The sequence below is a fragment of the Gymnoscopelus braueri genome, assembly GCF_963280865.1.
Source record: "Gymnoscopelus braueri genome assembly, chromosome: 13".
Classification (NCBI taxonomy): domain Eukaryota; kingdom Metazoa; phylum Chordata; class Actinopteri; order Myctophiformes; family Myctophidae; genus Gymnoscopelus; species Gymnoscopelus braueri.
Window position 1 is genome coordinate 36,019,647 of NC_137615.1, and position 14,390 is coordinate 36,034,036.

Below are 14,390 nucleotides of genomic sequence, written 5' to 3' on the forward strand. Positions count from 1 at the left end.
TATTATTATTATTATTATTATTATTATTATTAGTAGTAGTAGTAGTAGTAGTAGTAGTAGTAGTAGTAGTAGTAGTAGTAGTAGTAGTAGTGTATGTATGCGAATATTTCTTAGAATACTTTGACCAGTGTTTATCAAGACAGAATGAGGCAACTACTGGCAAAAAAGTTAAAAGGAATCAAGGAAAAACAAAAATAACAATAAATTAACATAGGGAATAATCAATGCAGTTAAAGGGCATACAACTGTTTTTATGCATTTATGCATAATGTATAAAATATTTTATTCATGAAAAAGTTATAGTATATAGTACTACAACAAGCAGAAAAATAATTTCTGTCATAATTACTGGGTCAGGAGATCATTGTTTTAAATTGTTTATTTATGATAGTAGTGTAAAGGTTATGTGTGACCAATGGTTCTCAAAGTGGGGCCCTGGGATCCCACTTCAAGCAAAATGAGGAACAGTTTAATTTCACTATTATTTGATATAATATAAACAGTTGCAGAATTATGTGCTTATAATCTAACCTAACAGCAAAAACCTTCTCATATGGGGTCCCTGACACATATATTTTAGATGGGGTTCAGCCTAATACGTATCACTTTAGTGGTCTTTAACATGCACATGTTTGAGAACCACGGAGACCATTGGTTCACAAACTTTTCCAGCAGAGACCTAAAGGATAAATTGAAAAAAAAAAAATCTGAAAGCTTGTAAGACCAGCTATTTTCACTATTTATGTGTTTAAAATGTATGGAATAGTATTTTTTTTTTTTTTTTGATGGAAATTATTTTTAAAACAAAACATTATTTCACTCACAACAAAAAAATGGGGTCGCAACCCAAAAATTGGTCCCAATCCATTGTTTGGGAAACAAACTATTTCTGTGGGCTTTTATTTTACCCTGACACTCCCATCGTTTCCATTACTCTGGGATGCCATCTAGAGGACACACACAGGACAGCTTTCTCAAGTCTGAGCTCAGAAGAAATCTGTTATTTTCGTGGCCTACCTTGGACCCATGATTCAACATTTTACTAGACCATACCTGGAGATGTGCGTAGCCAAACTACATGCAGACTTTTGGGTTATGTGCTCGGTATGCATAGTTTAAGTTTTGGAGAATGATTTAATCGTGTTGGCGTGTTGTGTGATAACCTGGTCATTTACGACCCGTAGTGGAATCATTGCCGCCCACAACCATGAGAAGTTGAAGTTTCAGCTAAACTATATGCTAATAACACAACCTGGATTTGAACATTTCACGTGTCAATCTGCGTGCTAGCTAGTGCTATGGAGATTATATCCAAAGCGCCCTCTCGCTCATAAAACAGTTCTATATAAGTTTGCAGGCAGTGTCTGTCTGTCTTCCTGCCTACTCTGGCAGTGTGTGTGTGTGTGTGTGTGTGTGTGTGTGTGTGTGTGTGTGTGTGACTGACTGACTGACTTACAGACAGAGGTTCATACTATATAGTAGGATAGGATAGGCAGGGTTCGATTTGCTGGTGGGGACGGGTCGGGGGGATCCATGCCTCTTTTTTTGATAGCACCCCCTCTGGCACAAAGTAGGCACAGACGTTTCATATTGATAAAATATGTCTTTATTTACGAAAACATGTACAAAAATAATTATTGAAGAAGCAATTATAAGACTTTTCATTGCAGACATTTCTTATAGTTGCAGCACACCGTTTCTGATAAAGAACATAACAGCAATACCCAGGAGGGGAAAATGGCAGCATGACAATACAAATGCATATAATTGTTTGATTGATGTCCTACCAATGAAGTAGCTATTTAGTTATTCCTCGCTCTGCCCAGCAGTGAGGACACTAACTCTTCAAGTATACCTTCAATCTACCTTCAATATATTGTATTCCGTTTTAACTATCATGTGAAAGCACTTGGTTTCAAAAGGAATCCTTAAAACCTAGCTGCTTGATTTGCTAGGTTGATATAAGCAATATGATATACATCCGATGAAATGCTTGAATTCAACAGTGCACGAGAGAAATTCATAGACATAAGTGTATATATACAGTATATACATATATATGTATATATTATCTTTTTACTTGATTACTTTCCTCATTTCTCATGGAATCAATATTAAGACCTGCACCACAGATTATATACATATATAATATTTATAACTGTCCCCTCCCCCCTGTTTTGTATTGGCAGAATTAATTGAGGTGAAAATCAAACACTTTACGAACACAGTGGCAGTAAAGTCATGTGAGGAGATAAAACCCAACAGCTTTAAATAAGCAAAGCTTCAGAAAGACAAAAGCATCTTTACAAAGCATAGCTCAAAAGTCATGGTTACAAAACAAAGAAAGAAGAAAGTAATTATTTGTATCACCCCCGATTAAAATAACAACAAAACAAAACAGTTAATTCGCTGGAGCAGAGGCGTGGTCCGAGCACTGGCTATCTTTCCCACCTGGCACAAATCCTCAGTATTCATTCAACTCTGAGATGGTAAAACCAAATGGTCCATTTGGTTACATGTGTACCCTCTCAGAGTTACAAACTGATAAATTAACACTGAGGATTTGACTGTGTATGGCACTGTATGGTGCACTCCATATTTGAATGTTTTCCAGTCTCAAATGTCAGTTCAGTTCACCCTGTGCATTCTTTCACACTGAGCTCTCACAGGTCTGTGCTCAGGCACAGATGCCTGTCTCAAATAGTTTGGCCAGATCTTTGCATTCTGGGTCAATGAGGTCTCCTGGTTTATCCCCTCCCTCATTCTCTGCCTCTGTACTGGCTCCCATGGCAAGCAGGTATCTATGTGGGGAATACAAATTAGAGAACTGTGAACCAAAATGGCAGAACCATAATAACACCCTAGAACAGGGGTTTTCAAACTTATGACTTGTGGCCATATTGAAAGATATTGTTAGAATACCTACAACAATTTAAAAAAATGAAATTAGTTGTGTGAAAAAAGATTAGTCCCTCATACATCTTTTTGTACTGTAATAATTTCAATTAAATTGAGTTTTAGTGAAATTAAACTATGCTCCTCATTTAGCTGGCGACGCCCGAGAAATCACTGCCCTTTAAGAATGTCATAGTTTGTCATGTGGCACAACTCGTGTATCCTCTACATTGACTTTGACCTGCAACAAAGCATGCAAAGTATGAGTAAGTAGCCTTGGGAACCAACTGTTCCCGAGCCATGTGGAAAAGAGCCTATCTCCTGTAGGGTGGGGCGGCTTGATGTACAAGTACATCCCCCAGCCATGATGTTCATGATGCCAGTATGTCGCTGGGACTTAGCCCCAATTTAACCCTTAATGCTGACTGCCAAGCAAGGAAGCATTGGATCCCATTTTTCCAGTCTTTGGTATGACCCGGCTGGGGAATTGAACCCCAACTTCCCAATCTCAGGACAGAAAGGCCACTGAGCTGCTAACTTGCAGAGCCGACTACATTTTGATTAGTTAGGTTTTTTTATTCCAATATATGCCTAGACATGTAACTGGATTTTCTATTTTTCGAGTCTTTGACCACTCGAGCTTTACATTGTAGTTCACATTCACACAAACCGCAACAGTGGAACACGTCATGCACTCACTGATGGCAGAGGCAACCATGTAACCTGCTCATCGGGAGCATAGGGGTTCAGTGTCTTGATTAACCCATTAAGCCCGGTAACGCGGCTGTGTCATTTTAAGATTTCTTTGGCTATTCAAAAATCTTGGAAAATGTGTGCAAATCTTTGAATATTTATATATGTTTTAAAGCGAACAATTCAATTTTAACTCCAATCTGTGCTTCTGGGGGTCCCTGGAATAACATATTTTGAGATGGGGGTCCACAGCCGAAATACATATCATTTTGGGGGTCCTTGACATGAAAAACTGATATAGCAACATACTGTTAGGATTTAGAAAACATTTTTAGATATGTATTTGGCCGCGGACCCCCATCTCAAAATGTTTTGTTCCAGGGACCCCCCCCAGAAGCAAAGATTTGAGTTACAAATGTTTGCTTTAAAAACATATATATTGAAAGATTTGCGCAAATTTTCACGATTTAAAAAAAATAGCAGATCTACAAGCTCATAGCGCAGCACTCGGTGCCGCGCTATGAGCTTGTAGATCTGCTATTTTTTTTAGAGAATTGCTTTTTGAAAAGCCAAAGAAATCTAAAATGACACAGATGCGTTCCCGGATTGAATGGGTTAAGGACACTATGACACTCAGCCAGGAGAGCCGGGGATCGAACCAAGAAGCTCTATCTCTTGAGCCACTGTATATAGCTCTACAAATCTATACATGTGGCAAAAGGATGGTGGTAAAATGCTAATCAATAAGGTTATATTAACCACACTATTGAAAATGGCATGGATGTCAAATCAAATATACTGACTGATTATCTGATATTATATTAGATCTGATTATCTCATACAACAACAACTTACATGCTATCTTTTGTACATGTTCATGAAACCTGGGTTCAAATGCATTTGTGTTACATGTTAAAGGTGTCTTAGAGAATCAGACAAATGAAAGCTCTATCCTACCACCGTTTATGTTTAGAGTCAAAGTGGCAGCTGGTGATTCAGTCAGACTTAAATTATATTTGTGCTGTCTGCATTAGTAGTAGCCTTTCTGATAATATATGTGTACTGTGTACTGTGTACTGTGTACTGTGTACTGTGTACTGTGTACTGTGAAGATCGGGAATTGTCCAGGTTTTTGAATTGCTCTGTGTTGATACTTGATATCTGTGACCTACAAGTTGGAGTCTCTTCTTATTTTACGTAGCCTACTTAGCTACTTACATACTTACTTACTAATTACAATATAGTCACTCATGTGACAAAGTAGGCAATTATACTTAGACGCATGTAATATTATACAGAGCAAGCATATTCGGTTGTAAGTAAAGCTTTAAAGTTTAAGAAAGTTGTTGATTTAATATGAACAGTTCAAACTATAATTCACTAATCTACCTTCAATGTGTGCTGGATCTTTCGTTTACGTTATGTAACTACATTCCAATGAGAAGGACAGCACTCGCAAGCAAGCACGTCTTTAGATTGTATTAATGGCACGGGCTGTGCCAGTAAAATCTAAAGAGCGGGCTAAATTGAAAATAGCTGACCTAGCAATTTCCGGATAGCCATCGCTGCAGGCCATGTGAAGAGGCGTCCAGCCGTCCTCATCTCTCTGGTGAACATCTGCTCCGTATTTTATCAGCAATTTCACAACCTCCAGGTTGCCTGTCAGCACAGCCTCATGGAGTGCTGCCATACCTAGTGCGTGCACACACACACACACACACACACACACACACACACACACACACACACACACACACACACACACACACACACACACACACACACACACACACACACACACACACACACACACACACACACACACACACACACACACACACACAGTAGTAAAACATTAATAAAATAAAATTTGTTAGGCCTGTGTGATAATTTCATGTCTTTTCTGTGTTTCCCCCATTCCCTGAAAAGGTTGGTGGGCCTTGCAGAAAACAGAGTGACCCTGTTACTGTGCTCACCTGAATGGAAGACGGTATCCACGCGAACCTTCCTCGCCCTCATGAACCGTCCAATCTGCTCCATGTCTCCACGCCTGACAATGTCCTGGAAGATGATCTCATTGGGGAAGTGCACGACTCGCTTTGGAGGTTCTTGAACGGGTACTATTATTGGTGCTATTACAGGAGCACGAGTCTCCTTCACACCTGATTGTCGTGTCGAACTGTATCGTGATCCTTTGCTGTATGAGGGGATGTACGTCGATGTGGACTTGTATGGGGTCGTGTAATGTGATGATGATGATGATGATGATGATGGTGATAATGATGATGATAATGATGATGATGATGATGATGGGGTGAAGCATGACGAGGTATAGCTTGTCGGGGAGTACTTTGCTACGGAGGAATACGTGGATGTTGGTGTGTAGTGCGTAGGAGTGTAATGGCTTGTGCCAGTGGTGTAGTGTGTCGGCGTGTACTGTGAAGCGCGGGTGTACGATGACGCCGGTACATGGTAGCTGTACTTCATCCCTGCTGTGGATGCCACTCTTCCTCCCCCCTGTATGCTGTCAGCCCAGGAGGAGGGACGGGAGAAATCCAACACAACAGCACACACCAAAATCCAGCCAAAGGAAAAAAAAATATCCTTTATGTCCGGTGGCCTTCTACAAACTCTTATAGTCTTTTCTTCACTTCTCTCTTATCCTTTTGGTTCCCAACTTGAGTAGCTCCTGCGACAGCCTCTTCAGTACACACTGCCTTGCCTCCACTTCACTCGGTGCTCTGTATCATAATCCCTTTTTTTCTTTTTTTCATGTATTATTCTTTTTTTCGTTTATTCCGATCCTTCCACTCGTATCTCTTGTGTTATTTCTCCCGTCTACATTTGAAACTGCATTTGCACAGTAACTTTGCCTTGACAGTTGACACACAGTTCAGTAGTTAGTATCTGATGGGGCCGTTTGGAGAGGGTCCCTATATATCCTCTGGTGGGCTATTTTAGGGTCAAATATCGAGTGACTTGAGCTTAGAAATGAGTGGTCCCTGTCCAGCCCCTCCCACGTTATGCTCACATGCTCATTCGTTTCCCTCCCACCCCTTTAGCCCATAAAACCTATTGACAACCATAAGCAGAGGTATTGACCCAAACACATACTGTATCAGCATTGCTTAAGTTGTCTAATATATAGACATAGAAACAACTAATCAATATTAAATACCCTTGAGTGAAATAAAAGGATTTCAGTGCTTCAAATTATTGTTTGTGCAAGGCTTGGGTCCGAGGCATTTCCTAATTTTGAAGTGTTAAAGGGACAGCATGGGTCATAGGAGTGTGAGAGTCACATGTTTCTGAATCAGGACAAGTTGTTGTTTAAAACCATCACAGAGGGGTATAATCTATAAATAAACTTCAGTATGACATCAGTATGGCAAGAGCTCTTCCTAGAATATGCAGTTGATTTGTTGATTTTGTTAGCTTGCATCACAGCTGGTGGCACAATTCCTAGACCAGAGGGAACTCATATTTGATTTCCAGAGACCCAGTTCATTCACAACTTTTCAACATTTAGGCTAATGTTATTCCATCTGTTAGGCCATCTGTTAGGGGCAGTGAATCACTGTGTACTTATGTCATTAATATTGTTCTTTCGTGAGGTCTACATAGACATGGTCGTAATTCACATGAAATATGTTCTGAACTTGCCCTTTACATCAGAACAAACTCCTAGACCAATAGAATCCAGCTATATAGAGTATGTTAAGTGTGGGAGTGACGACTGTGATCTTTGCCAACTGTCATGTCAAAGGGCCATAAATTTAACTTCTAAATTTAACCATACTCTCACAGTCACATGGTTTTGGTAATCACATTTCCAGCCCTTAGTAGGCTTATATATTTTGTCTTGCACTGGGAGAATTTCATAGAAATGAACACTTACAAAAACCTTATCAGTGAGTACCACACACATAGCATTGAGCTGGTAGCACCAGCTGTCCCTAGACAGACTGTTAGAACTGCTTCTAACAGGATCTTCAAGGCTTTGCATGTGGACTTGGAGACATTTCACAGAAGCTTCCAGTATGGCTCCCATCCACTGGTTTTCTCTTACTAACACTCTCATAAAGATGCTGCTATGCCATGAGGGGAAACCCTCTGCCGCATCCAGGCTTTATTTATCTCGCAGTGATGCTAATTCTTGATTGAGCCCTAATTCTGTATATTTGACCTATCTGCTTTCCAGTCAAATAAACTGAACAAGTCTGCTTACTCACCTTCAAAATGCCAAGGCTTAGCCTTAGGCCATCACTTGACAGCTTGCCTTTTGAGTAACTACGAACATAAAAAAAGTTGTTAAAAAGTCATACTGGGCTTCCTTTTGGAGTATGTATTTAATGAATCATATTGATCTGAATATTAGCACAACCCTGCCGTTGCCCAAGTTATGTCACATCCAAAGTGTAAATGATCAGTGAATTCCTGTTATGATGGGACTGATCCCAGCTGTTGCCGGTTCCTTCAGCACGTATGTTGCACCACTGGTTATTATAGGCGTCTGTAGAGAGGCAGGAGCTCAAGTCTAGACAAATTGAGGTGAGAGTAATTGAATGTTCGCGGCTCGAGGATGAGACCTTTTAAAGCAACTATCAAGTTCCACAGTCTCTTATAGTGGCAGTTGGGTGGGGGTGGGTGGTAGTGGGTGCATGGGGTGGGTGGTAGTGGCCCTTTGCGGGGGGTGATAATAACGCTTCGTAGCTTTCCCTCCTTCGTGTCCACACAGCACCTCCTTCCTTTCCAGCAGAGACCAGTGGAAAATGTTTGTTTGCTGCACGCTGAGGTTACCCTTGGATACCTGCCAGTAATAGTGCTCACGCGTCGCGGCCTATACACATAGCTGATGGCTATGTATAGATGCAGCCTGCACCCTTAACCTGCCCTTTAGGATGCACTCTGTCAAATGACCTAGAAGCCCCCCATGTGTTTAAATATTCAGGTGTTTGTGGTTGTTTGTGGAGAGCAACATTATCACCACAAGACCCTGACAGAAAGGACACTTATTCCAAAGTTTCATGTTTCCCTGCTTAAGCCGTTGTCGTACAAGCTCACGTGTCGCAGATGCGACGCATTGTGAGCTTGTAGATCTGCTATTTTTGGTGCACGACACCGATGTACAGCAGAGCATAAATGAAGCATCACTGATGTTATTTGCTCCTTGGATCAGCTATAAACCTGTGTTGCTATGTGAGCTGACTACTAGTGGGTAAATATGGCCTCAAGGTATGTCTTACTGGAAAGGAGCTCATGTAGGTTTTAAAAAACACTTACACACCACTATGTGTTTGGGGTCTGTGGTAGAACGTAATTCAGGGGTCATCCTCAAGGCATCCTCCACAGGAAAGCCATATTATGCTTAATTTATACTTTATTGCATGATCAACAGAAATGAAACATTTTCAACTGAAAATATATACCTTCTTTTTGTTTTGCCAAAGGCTGTATTCCGTCACTCGCTATTGCTGTCACCTAGTTATGCTTTCACCCACTCTTGAATAATATAAACAAAACGTTTATCAACCGAATCAGAACACCTGACAACTATATAACAAGACCAGGAGACCTGGTTCTGCCAGACCCAGACTTCACATGACGTGTCAGCCTGTGTCTATGCCCATGTATGGACGAAAGGGGGACAGACTTTTATGGCTGGGGCCTAAGGACAAAGTGACCAAAACCAGTTTTTTGCCCATGTATGGAGAAAACAGGTACAAAACATGCCCATGTATGGACGAAAGGGGGACAGACTTTTATGGCTGGGGCCTAAGAACAAAGTGACCAAAACCTGTTTTTTGCCCATGTATGGAGAAAACAGGTACAAAACATGCCCATGTATGGACGAAAGGGGGACAGACTTTTATGGCTGGGGCCTAAGGACAAAGTGACCATGCCATGACCATGTATGGACGAAACAGGTACAAAGCCTCATGTAAGCCAGACCCCCTGGGTCCGGCAAAAATGTAGAGTACACTCATTCATAGAAAATGCATTAATCTAGAAGAAGTAGTATAGTGTATGTCAACAAGAGGCCATGGACCCATGTGACTATTCCTTCATCCAGGGTTTATGCAGCACCAGTAAACAGTGTGTCTGGATGAACCACTTAAGCTCTATATACTTTGTCTTACGGCGAATAGAGAAAATAGCCGTTCTGCTATTTTAACATTTTTTTTAAACTTTTAAAAAAAATTGTTAAAAATCTAGTCCTTAGTGGGTCATACCAGTGACTGGACAGTGTGTCGACCACATCATCTCAATGTCCTCTGTTCCATTCAAGACCTGTGTTGCATGACCGTCTTCATCTCTGCCCCCAGTTTCCTGTCTCTCTACTATCCAATTGAAATAATCCCAAAAATAACAATAATAAGAAAGAAAAGCAATCAAACAAACTGGTCACGTCAACCTTTTCAGTTTTATGTTGCAACATAACATATTTCAGCCATATATGGCCGGATAGTCGATAACAGCCCAACATGAATCCAAAGCCAAAAGATCGTCCTGTTATCAACAACATGTCACTGGAGCTTATCTGTAGGCTGTTTACAAACCACACAGCTTCGGATTGCTTAACTCTCTTGTTTAGCTGACTCATGTGATTATGTGAGACAGGTTAGTGGTTTCATATCCTAAAAATAAGTGACTTCAAAATGTTGTTTTGTTTTGTTTTATTTTCACTGCTTGTGTTTGTAGCAAAAGTCCTCATAAAAAAATACAGTTGTTTCAAGGGGTACGCGTACACCACTCACAGGATAGTGAGTTGACCACATAATCATAATATCCTTGGTTCGATTCTGGCTGGGGAGCTGTGCTACATGTTCTGGCTCCCTAGGGTGACGTTACAACCTGCCTCCCCCCTTACTCTCCCTCCCTCTCCCTCCCTCTGTCTGTCTGTTTGTCTGTATGTCTGTCTGTCTGTCTGTCTGTCTGCCTGTCTGTCTGCCTGTCTGTCTCTCTCGCTGATTGAGCTCTGGTATGACATCACACACAACAGAAACCGTTGCCTTAAGAACGCCGTCATCAGTACCAGCGTTGCCAGATTCTGTGAGAGAAACAAGCAACCAGGTCTAGGAAAACCAGCCCAAAAGAAGCGACTATGGGCCACATGAGCACTTTAACATATACATCAGCTATTTGAAAATAGCAGATCATCGTGACACGTTGTGAGCTTGTAGATCTGCTATTTTCAAATATAATCTTGCAGAGAAATTATAATAAGCAGATCTGGAAACCCTGATCAGTACTGTGATGGCAGGCATTTCCATAATATATGGGAATATTTGTCCAGACATACTCACGAACAGACAAGTTAAACTTGTCGTTTCCAAAGGTCAGTGTGTCACTGCCAGAAGCCACATGTATGTCAATTCCTTTGGCTGAAGAAGGCATTAAAGCCTAAAACATAAATGCAATATGTCAAACACTTTGGGTGTCACACACTCTGCGGTGTGCAGGCTTTATTTCCCTTCCCAGTTATTTTGACTGACACATTTTTCTCCTTCAGTTCACATAAATATAGTTTCACAGCTTTGTTATGTCTCCAACCTGGATATATAAAGAGGGCTCGGGCACACGGGCTGTGTGGGGAAATGCACACCTTCTGCCAAACTGGCACTGGTATTATACAAAAAACGCTGCTGTTTCTGTCCCACCCCTCTGTGCGTGGCTTCATGAGCCTCTTCCCAGAAAGTGCTCCCATGTCCCAGGCACCGAGAGCTCCGTGGGGGAAGTTGGTAATATGCCTGCCTGGGGTGATTGCCAGGCAGCATACTCTACGAACACACCTGGATTACTGGACAGTAAACACTGCAGACCTGGTCTCTCGGTGTGGATCTCACCAAGAGCCCAGTGGGAGATGCACGCTCGGGCCGAGGATGATCCGGTGACAGCACGGAGCACGCGTAGCCGGCTAAAAGGAAGAGAGGCCTAGAGCCAGAATCTAAATCAGGAGCTAGTAATCCTCAGTGGGTTGTGGAGAGAGAGAGAGAGAGGGAGAGGAAGAGGGAGAGAGAGACACTAGCCAGCTGAAATCACCAGCATCATGTGTGTTGGGCTGAACCGACAGTGGAGTGCAGGAGGTCAAGCAGCCCTGTAGAGACGCATCCATGTAGGGACACTGATGATAAGATGACCCCAAAGCAGGACGTTCCGCTACTCTGACCCACAAATATTGAAACCGTGCTTGTTGTGACCCAGGCAAATTAACATTGCAAATTACACCATGATGAGTCATCACAGTGTAATTTGCAATGTTAATTTTTTTGCAATGTTAAATTTTTTTGCAATGTTAATATTTTTTTTAATTTTTTCTTATTTCCACACAACTCCTTTATGCTATATTAATGACATAGTTAAATATTGAAAATGGGTGGATTTCCCCTTTAAGCCCTCTACACGGTATATACTTAGTCACATGACAAATAGCTAAAATAGCCAATCTACAAGCTTATGCGGTGACAATTTACATACTGACAATATTATACAAATTGACAATTCTTTGTCATTTTTATATATAATGACATTATTACCAAAATACTAATAATTAATTGATAATAATTTGTTGGCAATTAATTGTTTGACAGCTGACAACAGCCATGTTTTTAATAATTAAAAGCTAAAGAAACGTATAAAGCATTTATCTTTTTCTATGCACTCAGGGCAAACAAACACAATCTTTTGATCAAACTCGAGGCCTGCTTGAGGCAAACTAATGTTTCTGTAAAGTTTTTCAAGGCACAACAAAGCCTGCTCTTAAGATCTAATAAACAAATGCATGCAACACATACTCTACCAGTAAACAACACATATCAGCAAATTCATGCAATTGCATAATGTTGCCCAACAGTTTGACGTGATAAAATCCTGGGTACACCTAGTAGAGCAGCTACAGTATCTAGTGGAGTGAAAATCATAACAGCTGTTGGTGGATGATAAGAGATTACACAGTCTATGAAGGGAGTTTGCCCAGTATGGCTTTGTGCATAAATAATATAACAATGCTGCTGTCTCCTTAGGCTTAAAGGGGCATACCAGCCTTTTAGATATGTGAATCCCTCGTCACTCTTGTTTTGGTACAATTTGATTCCTTCCTTCCATTCTTTTTAAACATTTTTTTTTTCCGTTATTGAGATATCGGCCTATTTATGATTGTTATTGAAGTCTAATGCCTCTCAAAACATAGCTCTATAAAACACCTCTAAATCACATGAAACTTACCATCGCGCCGTCGCCGCCCCCCGGCACGACGGGACGCGCCGGGGGGACGCGCGACAGGACGTGCAATAACCCCACGTTTGCAACTACTTTCGCCTGCGCACTTCACCGGGTATGGTCTAGTTTAGATAATTCAGGGAGTTGAAACATGCTAGACTGACACTGACCCTGTGCTTCCTGATTGAAAATATATATTGTTGCTGTCGGGCAGAAACCTCCTATCTCCATATTGATAGACATCTCCTATATGGCCATATTTGGATCACTGGTGCAAAGTAGCTGTGAGGTGGATGAGATGTGAGGTGGACACAATGTGAGGGCCGCGAAGCGGCCCGATATTGTAGTCCTAGATTATTAGGAGCAGTGGGCACATGCCATACAGTGCCTGGGAAGCAGTTAGGGGTTAAGACACTTTGACACACTGATCAGAAAAGGGAGCCTGATGACCTCACATACCCAATGCACACCCACGGTTAATTCAGAGATGAAATACTAACCCGCAGCGCCTTGTGCCCACATTATCTGCTAGATAGCATATTTTTAGTTGGACATTCCCCCAAGGCATTGGCACCATACGCTTTTGACCATGTGCCACCTTGTGCTATATAGATCATTGAGTGGGACATTGAGCACAAACAGGAATTGTTATTGTTAAATTTGATATGCCAATGTAACAACAGTGTAACTCAATAGTATTTAGGTTATACATTGCAATCAATTTGTAATTTATGGGCTATTAAAATAAATAAATAGTTTTTGCAGGGTCCTCTTCAATGCCTACAGTAAGCTCACTGAAGAGATGCAAGGAAGATGGACAGGGAGACCATATTTTAAATCTGGCTCCAGGAAGCACAATGCTCCAAGCATTTTAAGGCTATCTTCACCCTTTTATGCTACTTGTAATATAAAATGTTTTTTTTAATTGCCTTTTTATTGGTAAAACATCACATGATGAACATCATGCCTTTCAATAGTGAAATTATTTGGTGGTAAAACTTCCTGCGTGTGAGAAATACCACATGTGACAACACTGAGGAGATCTGCCTCTGGTTCAATGCTAGCACGACCAAGGAGATGGTGGTGGACTACCACACGACCAAGAGGATATACCTCCGGTTCTCAGCACCATCCACTGGGAGGTTGTGGAGATCATGGACAACTACAAGTTCCTGGGAGTGTACCTGAACAAGTTGTACAGACTGGTCTGGACAACTCAGAAGCACTCTTTAGCAAGGCGGAGCAGACTGTTTTTCCTGCAAGGCTCAGGTCCTTTGGTGTGGTGTGTGCATTAGGATGCTGCAGACGTTCTACCAGACTGTTATGGCTAGTGCTCTCAGTAAGACTGGGGTTCAATAACCTTACCCGCTGTGGGGTAAAGTAACTTTACTCAAGTACTGTACTTAAGTACAATTATGAGGTACCTATACTTTACTGGACTATTTCCAATTTGCTTTACTTTTACTTCTACTCCACTACATCTCAGAGGCAAATATTGTACATTTTACTCCATTACAATTATTAGAAAACTTGAGTTACTAGTCATTACAATAACCACCTTCTCCCAGACTCCCTCCCCAGTC

General features: G+C 41.2%; 1 protein-coding gene across 1 annotated transcript; it reads right to left on the reverse strand.

The window, feature by feature from the left end:
- Positions 1 to 1,660: 1,660 nt before the first annotated feature.
- Positions 1,661 to 6,472, reverse strand: ppp1r27a (protein phosphatase 1, regulatory subunit 27a). The gene is made up of 3 exons (XM_080446966.1): positions 5,565 to 6,472; positions 5,130 to 5,280; positions 1,661 to 2,801 (listed from the first exon to the last, which is right to left on the reverse strand). Exons 1-3 carry the CDS (start codon positions 6,073 to 6,075, stop codon positions 2,678 to 2,680), a joined length of 786 nt encoding a protein of 261 aa, XP_080303092.1. The 5' UTR covers positions 6,076 to 6,472; the 3' UTR covers positions 1,661 to 2,677.
- Positions 6,473 to 14,390: the final 7,918 nt, after the last annotated feature.

Coding starts and splice junctions, on each gene's coding strand:
- ppp1r27a (XM_080446966.1), bottom strand. CDS start 6,075: ATGAAGTACAGCTACCATGTACCGGCGTCATCGTACACCCGCGCTTCA. Junction 5,281..5,564: donor GGATACCGTCTTCCATTCAG/GTGAGCACAGTA, acceptor TGCACGCACTAG/GTATGGCAGCACTCCATGAG. Junction 2,802..5,129: donor GGCTATCCGGAAATTGCTAG/GTCAGCTATTTT, acceptor TTCCCCACATAG/ATACCTGCTTGCCATGGGAG.